The 21,375-nt window shown below is 38.6% G+C and overlaps 1 protein-coding gene across 1 annotated transcript in view; it reads right to left on the reverse strand.

Moving 5' to 3' along the window:
* The window catches only part of CNTNAP5 (contactin associated protein family member 5), a 765,902-nt gene that overhangs the window by 399,516 nt on the left and 345,011 nt on the right, over nt 1-21,375 (reverse strand). Inside the window, exon 6 of the mRNA XM_046657745.1 lies at nt 14,470-14,654. Coding sequence (XP_046513701.1) covers nt 14,470-14,654 — 185 coding nt within the window. The remainder of the gene's footprint in view (nt 1-14,469; nt 14,655-21,375) is intronic.

The raw sequence follows: 21,375 nt of genomic DNA on the forward strand, positions 1-21,375 counted from the left end.
TCCTGAGACATAGTTTTTGCTGTTAATAGGATTGTCTTATTGGCAGCAACTTCTCAGTTAAGAGGTTCTTCCAAAATGTTATTTTCTGGCATTATTTTCAACAATTTCTGAATAAAAACCACAGGGATAGCAACTCTTCTAATATTTTGCAGTCTGGAGGTTGCAATATTTTATATTGACATTTTATATCAATAACAATTAAACTAAGTAAGGTTTTTGTTTGAAATTAATAAACAGACAGACAGACTTTTCCTTAAGTTCCTGTAGAAAATTTCTTCTGGTTTTCAGAAAACAGGAACTAAATATGTTGTGCACTCCTTTAAGAAGGCCCATTCATCATTTCTATCTTCATATTTGTCTTGAGAGAGAAAGAAAAAGAGAGAGACTTTGCTATAATTTTATGATCAATGTTGATTTTCAGTGATTTTTTTTCATATTTAGGAAAACTAGTGTGGGGACCTGGAATTGGCCACGCCAAGATATGTCTCTTTGGCATCACGATTATTTGAGGCTGATTGCTTTTGATAAACTGGGACAGGGAAGGAGGCTGTGAGGAATGGAACTTGCCCTTTGTTAGGACACGTTTACATTTGTAAGGTAAAACCCCACCCTCTCTGTACCAGGAAGAAGAAAGGAGATGACCTACTCTCCAAAAACTCTTAATCAATACCAAAGGCAACGACTTAAAATCTGCATTTTATTGTGCTAGTCTGGTAACCTCCTGTAACTGACTTCATTCCCCCTCCCAACGCTGGCATTCCTTAAGGATTAAGCATCTTTCCTTAGGCTAGAAACCGATCGCTGCTGTGCTCACCTGTGACCGCCCAGCTCCAGACAATCTACTTGCCTCCGGCTACGCCCTCTGGGACAGCAGACCACTACCTGCTGTGTCCATCAAGCGCTGTGCTGACAGGGCAATCTTGTGACTATTGTGGGAGGGACATTTCAATCATATGTGAAACATCCTGTATGGGGGTATATAACCACTGTGTGTACCCCACTTCTTCAGTGCCCTTTCTTCCTTCGGGAAGAAAGGCCCCGGGCCATGGTTCCTCATAAAGCTTTGTTTAATTTTCTCTTGCTATTCTGTCTCATGTGAATTTAATTCGTTCTCCAGCCAGACGAACCCCCATTTGGGGAGAGGAAATGTCCTCCTCCCCTACACTAGTAATTATACAACTGAGTGTAAAATTCTGTATTACTTGTTTTTCAAGAAGGAAGAATATCTTCTCCAGTTCATATCCTTCTGTATTCTTCTTCTTCAGTCATCATTCTAAAAAGTATTGGGGTTTTTTGTTTGATTTCCTAAATTCCTCTCCTAAAATGGAGTTTTTTTTTCAGTTTCTTCAATTGCTGTGTTGTATAAGCTATTCTTTGTATTTCCTCACATATCACTAGAGTGTTTATAATTGCCCATGTACTTCCTTTAAACTTTAATGAGTCTCCTTGAATTAATCTTTGTTTTTAAGCCAAACCTGGCTGCTTTCTATAAACCTCTTCATTCACTGATGTCATTGTCTAGGACGCTGGTGATGACTTTCGTCTTTCTATTCAGACTCTGGCGTATTGCATCAGGGGCAGATATTGATGATATTTGATGCGGGGTCGGTGAGCCGAGGAGTCGAAAGAAAGATTTCTTAGACTCTCAAGATCTGGCAGTAGTGCTCTTTTATTTAGAGAATAGTGTAGAATAGCATGGGGACAGGACCCATGGGCAGTCAGAGCTTCTGCTGCCGCCGCTTCTGCTGCCCCCGCTGGCATGGGGACAGAGCCCATGGGCAGGCAGAGCCACTGCTGCTGCCCTGAGTTGAGTGTTAGGGCTAAATTTAAGGCATAGGTATATGATTCATCTCTTTACAAGACAAAGGAAAGAACATGAAAAAAAGTTAAAATGGTATCAGTGCAGGTGGGGTCTGGTCATTGGGTGATCCCATGACTTTTAGACAAGAATCAAATCGGATTAAGTAAAGGTTAGAAAGGTTAGACGCCACCACCCTAAACCAGTTACATGAGATTGCCAGACAGCAACCAACTTAAGTTCTTGCCTTCCCCATTAAGAGCTTCTAGAGGTAAGACCATTCCCCCTTCTTCCTGGCACAGAGAGGGAGGCATCTTCACAGATAGAGGTTTCCCTTAGAAATGTAAATGTTTCCCAACAAAGGGGCAAACAAATTCCACTCCTTGGAGCCTGAATCTCATCTGTAGTTTTAAAACTAACCAGCCTAAAAATCCTCATCATAAGCCATTTTAAAATTAAGCAGCCTAAAAATCCTCATCAATATTGAGTAGAGACCATATTTCAGGGTTCATGATCTGTATGAAGTAGCCCAAAGGCCTTTAGTATATGGATCACAGAGCTGGAAGCCCAGCTTCCATTAGATCATGCGTTCATCCACTGATTGCCAGCTTAAAGTTGCCATCGGCTTTACAACCAAAATCTGTCTTATCCAACCAGTGATTTTCAGTTAATATTAATTAAACACTCTTTAATTCGTATTCTGTTATCAACTCTCAGAAAAACCTGAGAAGTCAATTCCAATTTTTTGGTACAAATCCAATTCACTATGTGGTGGTTGAACCCCTGCTTTCTGTGAGACATGATTCAAGGCCCTGTGGCAAAATTAAGAATAAATATCACAATATTTCTCTCTTCTAGAAATGTAGCACCAGTCACTGAAGACAAATACATCCTCTGTGATATTGTGATTTGGTCTTTGTCCACGGTTTCTGCCTTATAGCTCCCAAAACCCTTGGAATTTCCTGAGTGATAAGAGCAAAGGAAACATCTTTTGTTATAATATTTGGTCTCTTGTCTGCCACTCCTGAAAATGATTTAGAGCCATAAAGATAAAATAGGTGTCTTATAATTCATAAGAATTCCCTTTCCAACCACAATTGGGTTTATGTTAATGAGGTGACTTTTGGAAAGTACCTAAGGATGGGGGCTGATTGCAAGGGGAACTAACCTGAATAGAAGGTTGGAACTTTCAGTCCCACCTCCGGATTTCCAGGAAGGGAAGAGGAGCTGGAGGTCAAAGCAACCAGCAAGGGCTAATGATTTAATCAACAATGTTTATGCAATGCAGCCACTACAATAATTCAAAAGGCTAGGGTTCAAAGAGCTCCCCAGTTGGTGAACCAGAACACTTCCATGTGTCACCGTGCCGGACCCCAAACTCCACAGCAACAGAAACTCCTTTGCTTGGGACTTTGCCCCCATATATCTCTTCATCTCACTGTTGATTTGTATCTTTTAATATCCTTTGTAATAAACTGGTAACATAATGAGTAAGCTGGTTTCCTGAGTCCTGTGAGCTGCTCTAGCAAATTAATCAAACCCAAGGGGGAGAGGGTGGTCATTGGATGTTCTGATTTATAGCCATTGGGTGAGAAGTAAAGTACAGCTAGCAACCTGGGCTTTTGACTGGTTTCTGAAGTGGAGGACAGTCTTGTGGGACTGTGCCCTCAACCTGTGAAATGTGATCCTGTCTCTGGGTAGCTTGTGTCAGATTGAGATGAATGGTAGGACACCCAGCTGGCATCTGAGAATTGCTTGGTAGTGTGGGGAAAGCCTCCTTCCACACTGGAAGTTGGTAGCGAGAACCCTTTTAACCTCTATCAAACTGATGAAAGGCAAAGTATGGTAAACACAGAGACAGACTGTGCTGTGTAAGCAAAGAGGAAGGAGCTAGTGATTTTGACTGGAGGGATTTTAGAAATATCTTGAGAAAGTAATCATTGAATTGGAGTTTGAAGAATAATAGAATTTGAGGTATTCATTTAGGAATATAGACATTACAGAATAGCGTATGAGGAAAAGTATGGAGGGTAATATAAAGGACAACTCTTTACAGGAAGCAAAAAGTAGTTGTTTGATGATATCTATAATAGTAATGCAAAGAATAGGTAGCCATAGAGTTTTAAGTTATAAATAAAATTATCAAGGTAAGTTGAAGCCATATGACAAAGTCTTTGGGTGCTAGACTGGAAACAATGGCAAGCTATGGAAGGACTTTCAGCAGGGAAATAATAAAAATCAATAGGAAGATATCACTGATTAAACAGAGAGCATAGCGGTTAGATTTAGGAGGCTCGCTCTGACCTCAGCTAAGAGGTGATGGAAGTCTGAAATATACAGTTCACTTGTTACAGTGTAAGGAAGCCAGATGCCCTGAGCCAATTCTCTCCAGATAATAATATGACAAACTTACTTTTCTCGGTTAAGTCTTTACTCAAATGACACCATCTCAATGATGCCTACCCTGATCAACATATCTAAAATTGCAAATTGTTTCCCTCCATCTTTGAACTCCCAACCCCATTACCTTGATCTACTTTTGTTCTTTCCATAACATTTGTCATCTCCTTACTTGCTATGCAGTTTACTTACTTGTTATGTAAGTATAGTTTGTCTGTCCCGCTAGAACACAAGCATCACGAGGGTAAGTGTCTTTGTTCTTCTACTGACATATTCCAATCACAAAAAAGGATTCCTGATACATAATAGATGCCAAATAAATATTTGTTGAATGTTTTGGAATATCTCTCAAAAACAGGTTTCCCAAGGGCATAGAAAATATCTTATTCATTTTTTAATATTTAATGAAAGAGGTATGATTCAAACATAATAGATTCAACAAATATTTGTTGAATTGGATCAAAAAAGAACACTAGCAATTTTCTTCTAAAATGGCTTTTGCCTTATTGTCCTTCTTTTTGTCAATTCAGCTGCTTTCTTTTCTTACTTTTCTTGTTTGTTTGCTCTTGGAAACTGCATGGCATGCCTTTCATTGATCTTAGTGGTCAAGAAACCCAGGTGTTAGATTTTGAAGTTTCACTCACAGTCTTGATGTCTTAGGCAACATAGTCCATCTGGAAACCTGAGGGGTTTGCTGGTGTCACAGGTGAGCTCCAACTGGTTGAATCCCAGAAGACAGTCTGCTTTGATGTTAAATGTATGAGGGCTCAGAATCTGCCACCTTCTCCCTTTGATCTTGTTCCTCTTTTGTCTGGCATTTGCTTGTCTCTTTCAATCTTTGATGTTACTTCCATGGCAATGAGTTCATGCCTCCTTATTGGCTTTTTCTTTGGCCACATTTAAATTTAGGAGACTCCCTGTTCTGAAGATTCCTTTTTCTGTTGTACTTAGACTTCTGAGACTTTTGAAGTTTCTAATCTGTAAATATTTGTCTCACTTCTGATAGTCCACATTGTAATGGAAGGTGTATGAAAAAGGATCTGAATGGCTGTCTTCTTTTTCAACCACGAAACTTGCACTGACTTGGTGTTTGTTGAACCTTATGGAGACTTCATAGCCTTTCTGGAGGAGTAGCCCATCTTTGGCCTTTGGAATGCTGTCAAAGTTTGATGAATGTCTACCATTTCAAATGAGACCAGAAATCTCAATTTTCTTGTGAAATCTCTTGATTTTTAAATATCACCCTGAATTCAAATAGTTACAAAAAAGAAACACATCATATAGTCCAATGAAATGATGGCAGTCAAAATCTTCTCCAGGGTCACCACTTTATGCCTTCTGCTACACTGTTAGATTTGGTTAGTAACTCACTGTGTAACTTCTTTGGAATGTCTGATCTCTATAACTTTAAAAGACTTGTACATAAGATGTCTCATTTTGTTCCTACTTTGGAGTTACATTTTCACTGAAAATTACCTCTTCTTTATTGCTTCTCTAATCTATTTTTTCACAAACTCCTTGTGTCCTCTTATTTCAGCATGAGAATTGTCCTCTTTCTGTTTTGCTGGGGACAGAAACTGAGCAATATCTGACCCAGCCACAGCCCCACCTTGAAATCAAGAGTTTCCCTTGCTTATAGAAAGTGCCTCAGTCACGGCCATGCTCCCTGCCCAATGCCACAGGTCCACATCTACACCCTCCACTCTGGTTTTACCTTACAACCCAGGCCCAACTGTTGCCCCTTACCTTTCAGTTGGACTTGGCCTTGCTAGTTCGACCCTCAGCACTCTCTCAGACAAAGTTTTGTTTTAGTAATAACAATAGTGGCATTTGTTGATTAGCTTTATACATCGGGCACTATGTTTAGCGCTTACGTCCACTATTTTTTCTCTAACTTTTGAATTGGATAGTATTACTTGCTCCACTTTGAAGCTGAAGAAAACAATGGGATGCAGAGGTTTAGCAGTTTCACTGAGGCCTCACAGCCAAGAGGTGGAATGGAATTGCTGGAATTTCAAGCCCTTCAATCCAGAGCCCAATCTCTTAACCACAACACACATTGTGTCCCCTCTGTCCCCTACTAGTTATGATTCCAAAGAGTAGCCCTCCCTGGGCCTCAGGCCCCAGGCTAAGATGACCAAGTTTTAAAACTGAAAGTCCCACATCCCCAGAGTCCCCTTAGTCCTGGGCAAACTGTGCCATACTCTATTTGGTGAGCCTTCTGCAGTCACCTTGAGGGGAGGAAAAGGAGCAGTGATGTACACTTATAGCAGAAATCAGCAACATTTCCTCAATAACATAAACCAGCTCCTCTTATTTTCTCTGCCGTTGAGAACCCTGTGTTCTCAGTCAACTACCAGTTTTTGCACCAGGGGCTGTATTCAGGTCATCTTTTTTATTTTTGTTAGTGTTGCTCCTGGCCCAAATCTCATCAATTGTTAGCCTATGGTTCCTGTCTCTAAATGGATATATTTTTACAGACTCACAGACATCAAGCACAGACATAGCCCAATTGCTTCAATGCATATTTATGATTATTTACAATATTCTTACTTTAGTTTTTTGGACAATGGGTTAAATCATGTATGTTTCAGTATGCAAGCAAGGAGCTCATTGGAAATCCTGACGTCAGTCCGTCATGTATGGACACTCAGGCAAGTGGGGCCCCTGCTGTGGAGCTGGCACCCTGGAGGGCCCACTCTGGCCATCCTCCGGTCACATCCTGCTCACTGGAGTGTTTGTGAGCCAAGGGCAAAGGACTATAGGAAGCTGGCCACACCCTTCTACTGTGGTCCTCCCACACAGCACCCTAGAGTTTCCTGACTAAACAGCTCTGAAACTGCTCTGAGGGCCTGAACCGTTCTCTCCTCTATCTGTCCTCCTGAGCGTAGACCATAGCCCGTAGGTTTGAGCAGTGTCCAAGAAGAAGCTGCTTAGTGTGTAGACAGGGCTTGGACATGTGGGATGTCATTGTGAAGGTACATTTGCCCTAGTAGGAGAGTGGAGCATATTTTATTCAAGTTTGTTAGCTTATTTGTAACGCTTTAAACATTTAGACTTGTGGTGTGTGGACCTCCATTTGTACTCTTGTCTCAGGCCCTAAAATATTCGAGTGGGGCCTGGCTAACTTTATAATATTTTATTGATAATTATAATAATTTAGCCAAATTCAGCCAGCCACAAAAAGTTTTATTAGGTAATTAAAACCTACTACCATCTTCCCCACACCAATAGCAGCTGAAATAAAATAAAAAGGAATTTTATCATGTGTTCTTTTAGTTCATGTTAATAAAAACAATGATTTTTTCCTTTTTTTGGTGTCACGCTAGTATTGAAATATTCCCTGTGTCATGTTCAAAGCAATTAGTTAACTTTTAGTATACATTTAAGAGAAGTTCTTATATTTCATTTCACTGTTATAAAACTTGGGGAAAGATAAGATTAACAAGTCCACAAGTCACAACAATCTTAATTTAAAACCAGCAAGAAAAATGGCAGTGAGCAATGTGGTTTTGAGCCTTTTCTACATGCAGAGGCCTAGAGAAGGACCACAGTCTGTGCACTATCCTCCTTCAGAGAGAACACCTGGTCACCAGAAGGATCTCTGGTTGAATAGCTACACAGACCTGGGCTCAAATCCTGCTCCTGTTACCCTGCGCCTACTGGGGAATAGAGATGGGGGATTCCTCAATCTCTCTTGTCTTGGTTTTATGTTTGTGATGTAGGACATCATAATTTCCCTGAAAAGGCTGTTTTAAGGGTGTAACAAAACCACAGAATGCCACACAAAATAGAAGCTCTTTTGTTCCCTTTTTTTCCTCCTTATTTCTAGCTTGCATCTACTTATTTTTTTCTTTATTTTATTTTCTTCCATTAATTTTCTTCCATGTAGGCCTTCTACTTTGGCCTTGCAATTGAGTTTCCAGAGAAGAAAAGGATCAATAACAATTATACTACCACATGATCTGGAAAACGGTTTGCCCAGTGATCTGCTGTTATTCTGATCACTAAATAAATACCTGTATTATGTCTGGCCAGTCCTTTAATCATGTCTAATTTCTAAGAGGAGTGTCTATTAGGCAATGCCAAGCTAAAGGAAGGCAGCAGCAGGGGCTGGCTGCTGAGTATGGGGAACATCTTAGGAATTTCTAATAGGAAAGAAAGTAGGGTGTGAATTGTTATCTTCTGTAATTCATAGAATGAAACTTTCTTCATTTACAGTACTTAATGAATACTTATTGTGTATTGTGTACCAGACATAATTCTGTAGAAATAAATGAAAGTAAAAAACAAAATCTTGACCCTTATGATGAGCTTAAATTCTGCGGCTGGGGTGGGGATGATGAGAGAGATAATTTAAAATAAGTAAGTTTAATTACATATTATAAAAGGATGTGTATTATAAAGGGAGTTTTCAAGTACAATTTTTTTAAATTCTGAATAAAAATTAATCAGAATGCAAATTTAGAAGCAAATATAAGAAATATCGTTTAAGTCATGTATGTGGTACAAAATTCAAAAAGTTTAAAGAGTATACAGCAAAACATAAGGCTTCCTTCTTCGTTGATCCTATTCTCTTATTATCTGCCTTATCTGTTTCCTTAATATCCTTCTAGGGACTTCTGTGCATCTATGTGCTTTCAAGTCTGTGTATTCTTTTCTATTCTTTAAACACATAAACTATTTATACTACACTGCACATTGATTTTTCCTTTCATGTAACAGTTTGTATTTGAGATGGTTCCACATCAGAACACATAGGTCTGCCTCACTCTTTTTAATGGGTGCATAATACTTGTCTATGGGTTTGTCAAGCACAAAACAACACACAAAACAAGGAAAGCCTGAGTCCAAGGCCTGACTGAGCCACTGGTCAGGGTAAAGGAGCCAGTTTTAGGTTCAGCGGGTTTGTGACTTACATAGACAGCAAAGGGAAGAGCAGCCAAACATTGGAGCTCTCCATAGGCCCAGTCCCACACATCGAAAGAGACCATACCCAAACAAATGGGTCAGATGAGCACCATGCAATCTGTGGGATTCCCAGTTGTTATAGATCTGATTCCAGACTTCAACTAAGCAATTCTACATGATGCAGCTGTATTCTGGGAGGGCAAGGCTGAAAGGTGCATGCTTCATCAGAACCTAGGAGGCTACAGGAAATGTGTCATGACAGCCTCCCATTGGCAGGGAGGCAAGCAGAAGATGACCGGCTCCTTGCAGGCCTCCATCCTCTTGGGTTTCAGGAGGCTCACAGAGCATCCTGCCTAGGCTCAGATCAGCAGTGCTGCAAACCTGTGGCTGGGTGGCCCATGTGGGTTGTGTGAAGTCACCAGGGCATCCTGGGGGAGCTGTTTCCCTATGGGGCTTACCATAATTTGTAATTAACTCCCTTGTGAAGGATTTTTGGGGAATTTTTAATCTTTTATTATACCTAACATATAGCCCATTGCATACATTTGCTTATAATTGTAGGACAAATTGCTAGAAACAGAATTATTCAGTTGAAGAGCATGTGCTTCCAATTTTGAAGATATTGCCCTTTCTTTGATATTGTATTAATTACAGTACCACTAACAGCATATAAAATAGTTCTTGTTTCTTCATATCCATGCCCACATTTTAAAGTTTTGGGTCTTTGAAATCTAAGCTAAAAGTAGCATTGTAGCATGAATTTGCATTCTTTTTTGATGAGTGAGGTTAAGCATGTTTTCATTTATTTTACAGCAATTTGTGTTTTTTATATATTCATATACTTTACCTATTTTTCCATTGAGTTACCTTTTTGAAAAAATATTTGTAGGAGTTTCTATTTATTGATTTTATGTGAAGTACTTTTTCAAGTTATTTGGTGGGGTGATATCATTATATATGTATTTTTTGTGGAAGGTCATATGGAATTTTTTAAAATGTATATGGACAAAATTTTTCATATCTTTTATTTCTAGGTTTCTGAAATTTATGTCATACTTAAAAAGACCTCCCACAATCCTCAATTATAAAAATAGTATCTTATGTTTTCTTTGAAACTTTAATAAAACATTTTTGAAGATATACATACACACATGTATTTTAAATGCTTAAAGGGTTTAGTTCAATCTAGTTGTGTTTTTTTCCTAAGAATTCTTATTAAGATATACTTTTGTAAAATGCTTTTTCAGTGTTTACGACATGATGTAAATCATGTATTTTTAATAGTTTTGGTGCTTTTAAGACAGCTATGTAAAACAGGATCACAGAGCACTCTTGATAAGAAAAGACTTCTTGGATCACAAGGATCTCAAAGAAATAGGATCTCACTAAAATCCTAAAAATATCTCTTTTCTAAAACCCTTCTGCTCCAGGCTGGAAGTGAAGTGACTTGCCTTAGTCTTTCTCACAGCATTTGGAGAAAATCATATGGGCTGAGTGATGTGAACTGGGAAGACATTGCAGTGAGAAGTAAAAGATCTACATTCTTTCTACCGCTTGTTTTTTTTGACAGAAGATTTTCTGAACCCTTGCCTGTGTTTGCCTTCTACGTGGGAGGAGAAGCAGACAACTGCATACATCTTAGTGTGGCAAAATTCCTATTAGATGCATCATTGAAAGACACTATGTCACTCGATTGATATCTTCAATGTTGTTTAAGATGGAGAGATAAAAGCTACTATATTTTCTTGCCAAATATTACCACATCATGCTAAAATATGAAGAGGGATATAGATTTGCATAATATAATTAACCCTGATACAGAATTTGATAGAATACAGCTCGACAGCAGTATACATGCTCTGACAGTGGGTCATGGGAACCTAGGGACCAGAAAGTAGTCATTATAATCCTTCCAGCTGGTAGGATACAGGGCTCGTATGTGCAGGTCCCATGGCAGAAATCAAGTCAATGACCTAGATTCTGATTAATAGACAACATTGTTATAAAATAGATCTTAGATTTAGATATTTTATTTAGCTACATTACTTCCAATAAGGGTGCTCATGTTGCTTCTGGGTAAGTGAAATGAAGAATTTTCATTTCCAGGTTTAAAAAACTAGTTACTGGTAAGGTAGTGATTAGAACACAAGATTTGTGTCCTCTGTGCTCTTTCTTCTCCACATAGCCCTAACAGTGGCTCTTCAAAATGTGGAGAGCTCCAGTTGTTCTGGAGGCTTCTCCCGATGCACAAGTCTTGTGTTCTAGTACAACCAATGTCAACGTCACTGTTAAAGTCAATCTGTCTCTTTTATGATCTCTGGAGCAAACTGGCTGCACACTCTGGAAAGTGCTTGCATTCTCGGAAGCAGAATTTGCTTTAGAGGAACATTTCAAGGTGTTTTTTTCCTAGGAAATACTTTTTATAAGGCACCATGAAATTCAGGCATTTCGGCAAGAAATCTGTCCCAATTTCATAAATTTAGTGACATCATTGCATTTCATTTCCCTAAATTCTGACATTTACTTCAATGCCACTCAGCTGTGATCCCATATAGGTTCTGTATACACACAGGAGAACATAGCTGGGTAGACATAGCCTTGAAAATAAATGTTAAATCAGGCAACTGAGTGAATTTTAGAACCATCTCCTAGACCAGTAGAGGTAAAGCATTCGGGGAAATGGTGAGACTTAAAGACGATTTTATGTTTTCTGTTGTCCTCAAATTTGTAAAAGATATCTCTTATTTTAAGATAATTCCAACGTTGTGTGCATTCTTTTTCAGTCACTTAACGTTGACAAAGGAGAATGATTGATATTCATAGATGAACAGTTATCAGCAACCCAAAAAATTTCTATAGGGTCTCTTGCATTCTGAGTCAGAGTGACAAATTTTCTTTTGAAGTTAATGAATGGCATATCTTATTAGCAGTATGCTACACCAAGATTAGGATCAAAAGAGCAGATCTTTCCTACAGCTCCTGATAGTGATTGAAAAAAAAAGTCAGATCCAAATTTTTCAATTATTCATCTCCACCTCCACTGTCCTATTAACTCTCCCCCTAGTGACTGAAATTGTCTCCAAACAGGGTTTCCTACCATCTGTCCAGCAGCCCCCTCCTCCACCTACGCACAAGTCTAAGCTTCAGAGTAATTGCTTCAGAGTAACTGCTCTAAAATACTTGTTCTCAAATGTTAGGGTACATCAGAGCCACCTGGAGGATTTCTAAAAACAGATTTTTGAGCCCCTCTCCCAGAGTTTCTGATTCAGTAGGTCTGGGTGGGACCTGAGTATTTTCATTTTTAACAAATCTCCAGGGGATGCTAATTGGACTGGCTCCTGAAACATACATTCAGAATTGCTAGTCTAAAACATAAAACTGGCCATGCCACTCTCCTGTAAAAGGTCCTTGAGCAGCTCCTCATCCCCACCATGGAAGTTCCTTCCATGGCTCACAGGGCCCATCCTCACCTGGGTCTCCCCTAATCCTTATGTTTTATCTCTCACTAACCCCTGCCCCAAGTGGTAGATTGACAAAAGTTCAGAATCTGACTCTTCAGGGTGAGAAACACACACATACACAGCCATGTAGGTATATGGGTATGTGTGTGTGTGCCTATAAACAAACATAAGATTATTTTACTGATATAAACAATGTGTAGACACAACTTACAAATAATGATAAAACATACAATAATCTTTATTGTAAATTCCGTATAACCAATTGATTCTTATAGAATGCTTCTGTTGATTCTTAACTGAACTCTTTTATCTGTAATCACATACAGTCTCTGTCACATATTCTTTTTTTTAATTTCTTTTTTTTAACAACCCTTTACAAATGTAAAAATTATTCTTAACACACAGGCTGGAGGAAAACAGGCTTCAAGCCAGACTTGCCCTACAGGTTGTAGTTTGTCCATCCCTGGTCTAGACAGTCAACAAAACAATAAATGAAACTGTGATTCATCTCTTTGCCAGTATCCACTGTATAAATATTCCCACCATGGTGGATTTCAAGCTCTCAAAGAGGTGAAAGTGAGCATGGAATTGGGAAGAGATGTACCTAGCAGACCAATACGAATAAAGTATTTCTACCACACAGATGCGGCAGTAGTAAAAAACCTCAAGAGTACATATAGATAGATGCATAGATAGATAGATATAATACTGTGAAATAGTTAGGAATCAATGAATGTATTATCTTGTACAAATTCTTTATTAGATTATGTTTATATAATAATTTTTAGTAATGGTTATGTTTACCAGCAGTAGCCAAAATTCCCTGAAATCTACCAGTTAGCCTTTATGAGTCAGTACCAGCTGGCTCCCACACATCACTGCCTACCCATTGTTTCAAATCCAGAGATACTGGACTGTGACATTTCATGCCCTGTGCCTTGCACACCCTGCTTTCTGGACCTGACCTGCTTTTCTGACCTTCATCGTCAGGCTAACCCAACTCTTTTGTCAAGACTTAGTAGTGCCTCCTGCTGGAAGCCTTCCACCCTCTTTCTAGGTTGAATCCCATGCCCTCCCCCCAGTATTGCCACACTGCCCAGTGCTGCGCTCTGCTGTGGCTCTCCCCTCCTTGTCCCACAGCGGCTTATCTCCAGGTATGACCCTGCTATTGACTGTAAGCTTCTCCAACTCAGGGACTCTGCCTCAGTCAGCTCTGTGTTTTTATTGCCAAGAGCAGAGCCTGGTATACAGTAGGGGCACAATATATACTTCTTGTACTGAACTACTAGCAAAGATGGATAACTCTTGGCTGCCAACTTGCAGAACTTTGTGCAACCTTCTTTCTATTGTAGACTTGAAATAACTGTCCTTGTGCATTAGTCAAAAGTTTACATAGGAATGAAGGTTAAAAACAAGTGCCTATAGTGCAGATTTTAGATTACTTTGGATTTTGTTTATAATTTCCTTTCTTAATTGAGGTGTAATTGATATACAAAATTATATTAGTATACTGTCTATATCTTCCATTACCCCAGGTAATTGAAGCAATTTTTGAAAAAGGAATGACTGAGTATAACCAAGAGACTAGACAGTGAGACAGGGAGGCTACAAGTAAGAACAACTTTTTGAAGTAAAAAGGAGACAATTGTAACACGCACAATTAGCTGAGGCCTCATGGGCTGGCACCATTATTTCCAAGGCATTTTCCCCACGCTCTCTGATCTGATTCTCTGCGTGGACTCCTCTACTGCGGGCTGACTAGGCTTAGATGGAGGACAAGATAAGCCCAGGGTAAGATTTGTCACAGCCCCACATCTCCTCTCAATTGCTCTTTTGTTTACTGGTCTTCTTACTGATCCTGAGCAAGGGGCCTGGGATCTGCAGGGAGAGTCAACTCACCTCATAGTCGATGTCTAAGGCATCTGCCTCGCCCTTGGTCCGGAAGTGCTGTGTGTGTTTGTCCACGGTGAAGTTCACCTGCTTGCCAACCCGCTCGATGAGGACCGAGTGCCAGTGCTGGTCATCCAGCAGGCTGCCCAGGGTGGCCGAGGGTGGGCTGCTGCTGAGTCGAAGTTTGCTGTCATCTGTGAAGGGGAGAGAAAGACATCTTGGTATCTGTGCCCAAGGGCAGCCTTGAGTACTAGAATGTTCCACAAGCAAGGACAGCTGTCTCTATCCTAAAGGTAAAGAATGATTCTCTTTCTACAGGCCCAGAACTGTGCTGGCCTTCTAAAGGAATAAGGAGCTTTGCCCTCAGATTCCAGGACCAAATTCTAGGTCAATTGATAATACAGACCCCATTCTAGACATGAAATGACATGTTTTCAGCGTTCGAACAATTATATAATAAAAGGAACTATATCCTAATGGCCACAAGAGTAATACTGAATGTAGGGGTTATCACGGTTAGAAATAATACACATTCTTTGCATCTGAGTGGCTCTTGAGTGGCGAAAACAGACCTTTAGTTGTGCTTGGAGTGAACTCTGGATAGGTAGAGGGAAGACTGACACATGGGGTTAGGGCAGTCTCTAGGCAAAGGTGAAGGTGCGGGAATAATCATCTTAGCTGCCATTCTCAAGTCCCTGCTATAGGAACAGCACTTTAGTAGGAAATTTATAACCTCTGTCTTTCATCCTCAAAGGGAAAATGATTATATGCATTTCGTAAATGAGGAAGCTCAGTGAGGGGAAGCATGCAGCCCCAGAGGAGCAGCCAGTATCTAAATCCAGGTCTGCCTGACCCTTTTTCCTCTGACGATGGGTCGGATGTGCGAATTCAGCCTGAGTTGAGTTTGGGAGACACCCCGAGGGAGGATGTGAAATTCAAGTGGACAGGTACCCTTTTCAGTCAAGTCTGCCCTGTTCTCTCTCTCTGTCCCTTCTCCAATTTTATGAAAGTTCCTGCCGGCACCCCTTCCTAAAAAAAATTACAGCTTTTGGTTTTTTTTCCTGAAGAGTGTCTCAGACTTAGCAAAATGAAGAATTAAGTGCAGCTAATTGTTACTTATATAGAAACTTTCAATTTTTTGAATATATTCTTATGCAGTCCCCTTAGTAACTGGAAGCTAAATGTCTCTCTCTCTGCTCAGATGCGTATTATGGGAACAGCTGCAGCCGCCTGCTCAGCGGCATGGCATTCAGGGGCAGAACTGCCATTTCCCTGTGGGCTGCTCACTCCCACCTCCGGTATGGCCCTAAGTCCTGGCTTCCTTCACTGAAGAACACTTTGTTGCTCCATATGGAGGTGGGAGTGGGGCATCAAACTTATCATCATTAACAAATGAGAGCTGGTGAATTCATAGCTGACTTTATTTGATTTATTCATTGTTTATTTGTTCCACAACTTTTGAGTTCTCACAATTTGTCAACTTTTGCTAATGAATCAATAGATATTTTTCTTTTTTTCTCCTTCCTTCTCTCTCTTCCTCCCTCTCTTCTTCCTTCTCTTTCTTCTCTTCCTCCTTCCTTCCTTCCCTCCTTCCTTCTTCCTTCTCTTCCTTCTTCCCTTCCTTAAAAGGTATTGATAGTCACCTGTGCTGGTTACAGTGACAAATGATGTATAAAGGCAATACAGAGTTAACAGGCACACTCCCCTCCCAGAAGGTATTAATGTGGAGACTCTCAAAAAGCATGGTGATGCTATGCAGTGGTTAGACCAGGGAGACAAGGAAATGCAGAGTAAGGAGCTGCAGAGCCTCCACTAGAGCAGTGAGAGGCCTGAGATTTGGCCAGAAGAAGGAGCACTGTCACACAGCCAGAAGAAGCAGGTGCCGAGACTCAGAGGCACAAAGGAACATGGTGGAGGGACTCCACCCAGCAAAGCGCCATGGCCATGCCAGGCTGGCTTATATCGTCCAGGACTAGAGTGCTAGTATGTGCAAGGTAACAGCTTACATTTACCTTTAAGGAACGGGAATCAATGGTGAATTAGTAAACTAGAGATTACTAACTCAGGTTAACATTTAAGAAAGGTTATTAAGAACTCTTAAATTAAACTGAGAGTAAGAGGGAAGATTATTTGACTTTTTTGTTGTTGTTTGCTTATTTCTATTAAAAAAAAGGAAGATTATTTTGGCAGCTGTATGAGAATTTGATTAGAAAGCAAAGCTGGCTGTAAGGTCGGCAGTAATCTAGATGGGGACAAAAGTGCTTAGGTAAAGAGAGCACAGGAAGAATGGATTGCCAAGTTATGGTAAGCTGTCTCATGTGACGGCCTCACACATCACTTGCATGTTGGAGGTGGAAGAGATAAAGGAAGAGGCTCACCTGGTGATGACTTTTAAGTTTTTTGCTTGAGCAGGTGAGTGAAAAGTGGTACCAGTTATCAGATAAGAAAGACAGAACAAAAAATACCTCTCCACACACACACACACACACACACACACACATGCATACAGCCCCCCTTTTATTTATAAAATAAAACTTGTCCAAGCTTGGTTGAAGGAAACTTAGTATGCCTTATAAACTGTTGGTTCTATGTAATAAGTCAAATAGAATTAATATTAGAATTAATATTTGAGTTTAATGTTCATCTAAGTTTCTTCTCAAAACGGGAAAGGCATATTCTTAATAATAATATACAATAATAATGTAATCATATAAAATAAAAACAGATTACTTAATAATAAGTCCAAAACATTAAACATTTGAAAATTTAAAGCCACTGTAAGTCACAAAAAAGAAAAATAAAGGGAAAGCAATCACAGCCTTTCCCCCCACATACATATTCTATGTGCTGTTTGGGTGGGTTTTAGTGATATACTGAGTTCTTTAATAGAGCCAATCATAATAATGATTAAAATAAAATATTTTACTATTTTTCTACATTATGATTCCTGCTTTAAAAGATCAATTTAATCACGAATAAGTCAAACTGACTGTAGATTTTATTTACTTTTTGGATATAGTAATAAATCTTCCTCTGACCCCTGTGTTCATCTGCTAATCTTCCACATACCCTATAGGCAATCACTGTTATTAGTGTCTTGTTTCTCCTTCCAGAAACAATTTTAAGTGTATGTAAGCCAGTAAAGATATATATTCTTTCTTTCCCCTCATTTAAGTTTTTTTATTTTAATGGTGAAAATTTTCCTGCACTTTTTCATTTTCACTTCACCTACACTGATAATTTTCTTATATAAGTATATAAAAAATTTGCTCATCTTTTTTACAGCTGAGTAACATTCCGTTGCATGCTATATAGGATATATTTTTAACCAGTTTCTTTCTGATAGATATTTAGGTTTTCCATCTATTGTTAATACTTAAAACTGCTGAAATGCCTCATAGGTAGAGGTCATTTGGCATATGTGCAAGCATTTCTGTAGCAAGCATTCTTAAATCAGGAATTAGTGTACAAAGGTTTGCAAACTTCATCTTTGACAGGTACTGCCAAATTTTCCTCTATAAAAGTTGCACCTATTTAATCTTCTGCTAGCAATTTATGAGTGTGCCTTTTCTCCACAGGCTTGTCAAGAAAATATGTTCAAGCTTCTGGAATTTTGCCTGTCTGAAGGGGAAAAAAACACATATTTCTGAGAAGTTTTAATATACATTTCTCTTTATATGAATGAGTTTTAAAATCTTTTCATTTTTATTTTCTATTTTGTGAACTATCTCCTCATATCTCTTGCCTATTTTTCCTCTCAATTTTCTTATCAGTGTGTATTTAGTCTATTGTCTGTAATACGAATTGTGGAAATATCTTGTTTGCTGTTGTTTATTTGCCTTTTGATTTTGCTTTTCTTGGTCTTTATTTGCCGCACATTTTTATGTTGAAAAATCTATCATTTCCCTCTTTTTTTTATGGCTTCTGGATTTGCGTTATAGTTTAACATGTCCTCCTATTTTAAGATCATTAAAGAATTCTCCCATTTTCTTCTAGCCCGTTCATTTGGATTTTATTCTGGTGTGTGATATAAGGTACAATTCTACCTTCATTTTATATTTTTGACTGGTTACCTACTTGCACTAAGTCCAATATTTTAAATCCTTGGGTGATTTTTTTTAAAATCATGTGTATAACTTTCTAATGTAATGAGAAATGCTACTGGACGGAATGAGTTGATTTGTTACATTGATCAGATCAGGGTTCTCTCAGCACATAGATTGAGATATTCAAATTCTAAAACGTTACATAGTAAATTTGAAGCTGGTTTCTGCCACAATACTCTACTTTCACCCACTACCAACATCAGCACTACCATCTTAATAGGTCAGAACATCTGGACAATAGGAAGCAGAACCAGCATCATAACCCCATCTTTACTCTCATCAGCTTTTAAAGTCAGGCCTTCCTCTCCCATGTCCTAACTTTGTCTCGGAAAGATTGCTACTATCATTCCATCCAATAATTCCACTCATAATTTTAAGGCTGCGGAGGAAGAAAACTGTGCATCTTTTTAAATAAAATTCAGCTACTTCTCTACTACATTTTATGAATTAACCTTAATTAACACACTTATCTTCTCATGCAAAATAGCTCATGAAATTTTCATGAATACTTAAAGCAACTGACCTTTCCTCAAAAGCAGATTAATATTGCTCCTTGTTTACATTGTTCATTCACTTAGCCAATTCGTTTTTTCTGCCCACAGATGACGCAAAGTGGAATCCCACCAATCATTTGAATAAACATACGTCTATAAGTATTGAGGAACTTCAAAAATGTTCATAACTTTTTACCTAGTAACCTACTGTCTGGAAATCTATCCTAAGAAAACAAACTGAAATGTGGTGAGTTTTTTTTGAAATGTCTAATAATTTAAAAATTGGAGAGGCTGGCCCCATAGCATAGTGGTTAAACTCAGTGCACTCTGCTTCAGTGACCCAGATTCACAGGTTTGGATCCTGGGTGCAGACCTATACCACTCATCAGCCATGCTGTGGGGGTGACCCACATGAAAAGCAGAGGAAGATTGGTGCAGATGTTAGCTCAGCAGTAATCTTCCTCAAGCAAAAAAAAAAAAAAAAAATTAAATTGGAAATAATGTATAATCAGTTGGAAAGACAGAAAAATAAACTTTGAATAAACCTAGGTAGAATCACCAGATGGAATATATATGTAGGCATCTAAATGTTATTTATGAAGCACTTATATCATTTCAAAAGTATGCCCAGTAGTGATGGTAATTTTTTGATAACATTAAAAAGTAACATTTAATAAAGGAGGTATTCAATAATTTACACATTATTGATTTAAAATATATAAAAGAAGCCAGATAAGTATAAATATGGACTCAACCACAACTATGGAAAAGGAACAAATGAGCACTGTGTGCAAATAAAACCAAAGAATGCATTCACAAAAATATGAACAGAGGGTTAGATGTTTTTTCTTTTTATTTTCTGTATTTTAGAGTGAGTATAACTAACTTTGATAATAGGAAAAATAAATAAACTTCATTAAAAACATAATCCTTATCCTGTAGCTGGTTCATTGAAAACTGGGTATCAGTGATGTGTAAATTATTAAATATCTCCTGCATTATAACTTGTTCTTTAATTAACCAATAAATGGCAGACATGAGTGAATGTCAGCTACTCCCCTGTTAGTTATTCTATGCCACCACTCAGAAATCTTGTATTAAAACAGACTGAGTGAAAGCTAGTCTGTTTGCACAATTGGGAAACAGGGAAGTTCTGCTATTCATCAGGTGGGGTGTTTGAATTGTATCTGCACCAGGTGTTACCATGAAGAAAGAAGAACGTCAGTCCAAGAAAATGTTCCATTTTATCTAGAAATGTTCATTATTAAAAATTACGATAAAAACTTAATTCTCCAGGGACTATCAAACTCTTTATCCTGGAATAAATATTTCAAGTTTTATCTTGGTGGCAATTGAGGTTCAACTACTAGTTTTAACTAGTTTCCAATTTATTAAAGCAAGATAAAAATTCCCACATGCAACTGTGAAGGACAAAGACAATAAAAATATGCAGAAGCTATCCTTTAGGCCAGAAGTATATTAGAGAAAAACTTTGTTACTAATTAAATAAAAACTTGCTTTCATGAGGTTTGAGATGGAGGTAAAATGAAACAATGTACATACTACTCAAGACCCTAAAGTATATAACAATTTTTATAGGAAGCTTAAAATGTCTGCAAAATATTTCTAACTTTATCTTTTCATCCCCCCTACCCCCACCGCCCAACATATTGTGGAGAAGCATGTCAATTTCTTCACCCTTAGAACTAACATTTCCTGACTAAGGGCATGCATTTTGCAGTGTTTTCACCCAAAAATCTTCTTTGATTAAACCTTCTTGCTTGGCCTTATCTTAACAGTTCAAACGTGGATGCTGCTTTAACTTTCACAATCTGTGAATTTCAGATAGCCTGAGCGAAAAAGAATGGAGACTGTCTTGTTTAAGATGATATTTCAGAAAAAGTCACTCTTGGAAAGAGCCTGATTTACTGTTGATGAAATAAGTGGTCATTCATACGAAAGTCCCCAATGCTTGCCTCCGTTTGATCTTCAGAATTGACCTCCCCACCTTTAATTTTTCAGATTATTAATATTGATATTATCTTCTATTTATTAATCTTCTCACATGAGGTAAGAGCTTGACATATGTTGTTTCGATTATTTCTGAGCACCACTCTGCAAAAAACTCTAGCTCAAAGAAGTCGCGTGACTTACCCAAGGACACAAAGAATTAAAAGATACAACCCAGCTCTATCTGACTCCAAAGGTAATATTCTCATCACTACCCCATTGGGAAAAAATGATACTCCTATTCACACTCATTTCTTATGTTCTGACCAGCTGCATCCCACTGTAGATACATGTAAGCTATGTAG

The sequence above is a fragment of the Equus quagga genome, chromosome 4 (genome assembly GCF_021613505.1).
Source record: "Equus quagga isolate Etosha38 chromosome 4, UCLA_HA_Equagga_1.0, whole genome shotgun sequence".
Taxonomy (NCBI): Eukaryota; Metazoa; Chordata; class Mammalia; order Perissodactyla; family Equidae; genus Equus; species Equus quagga.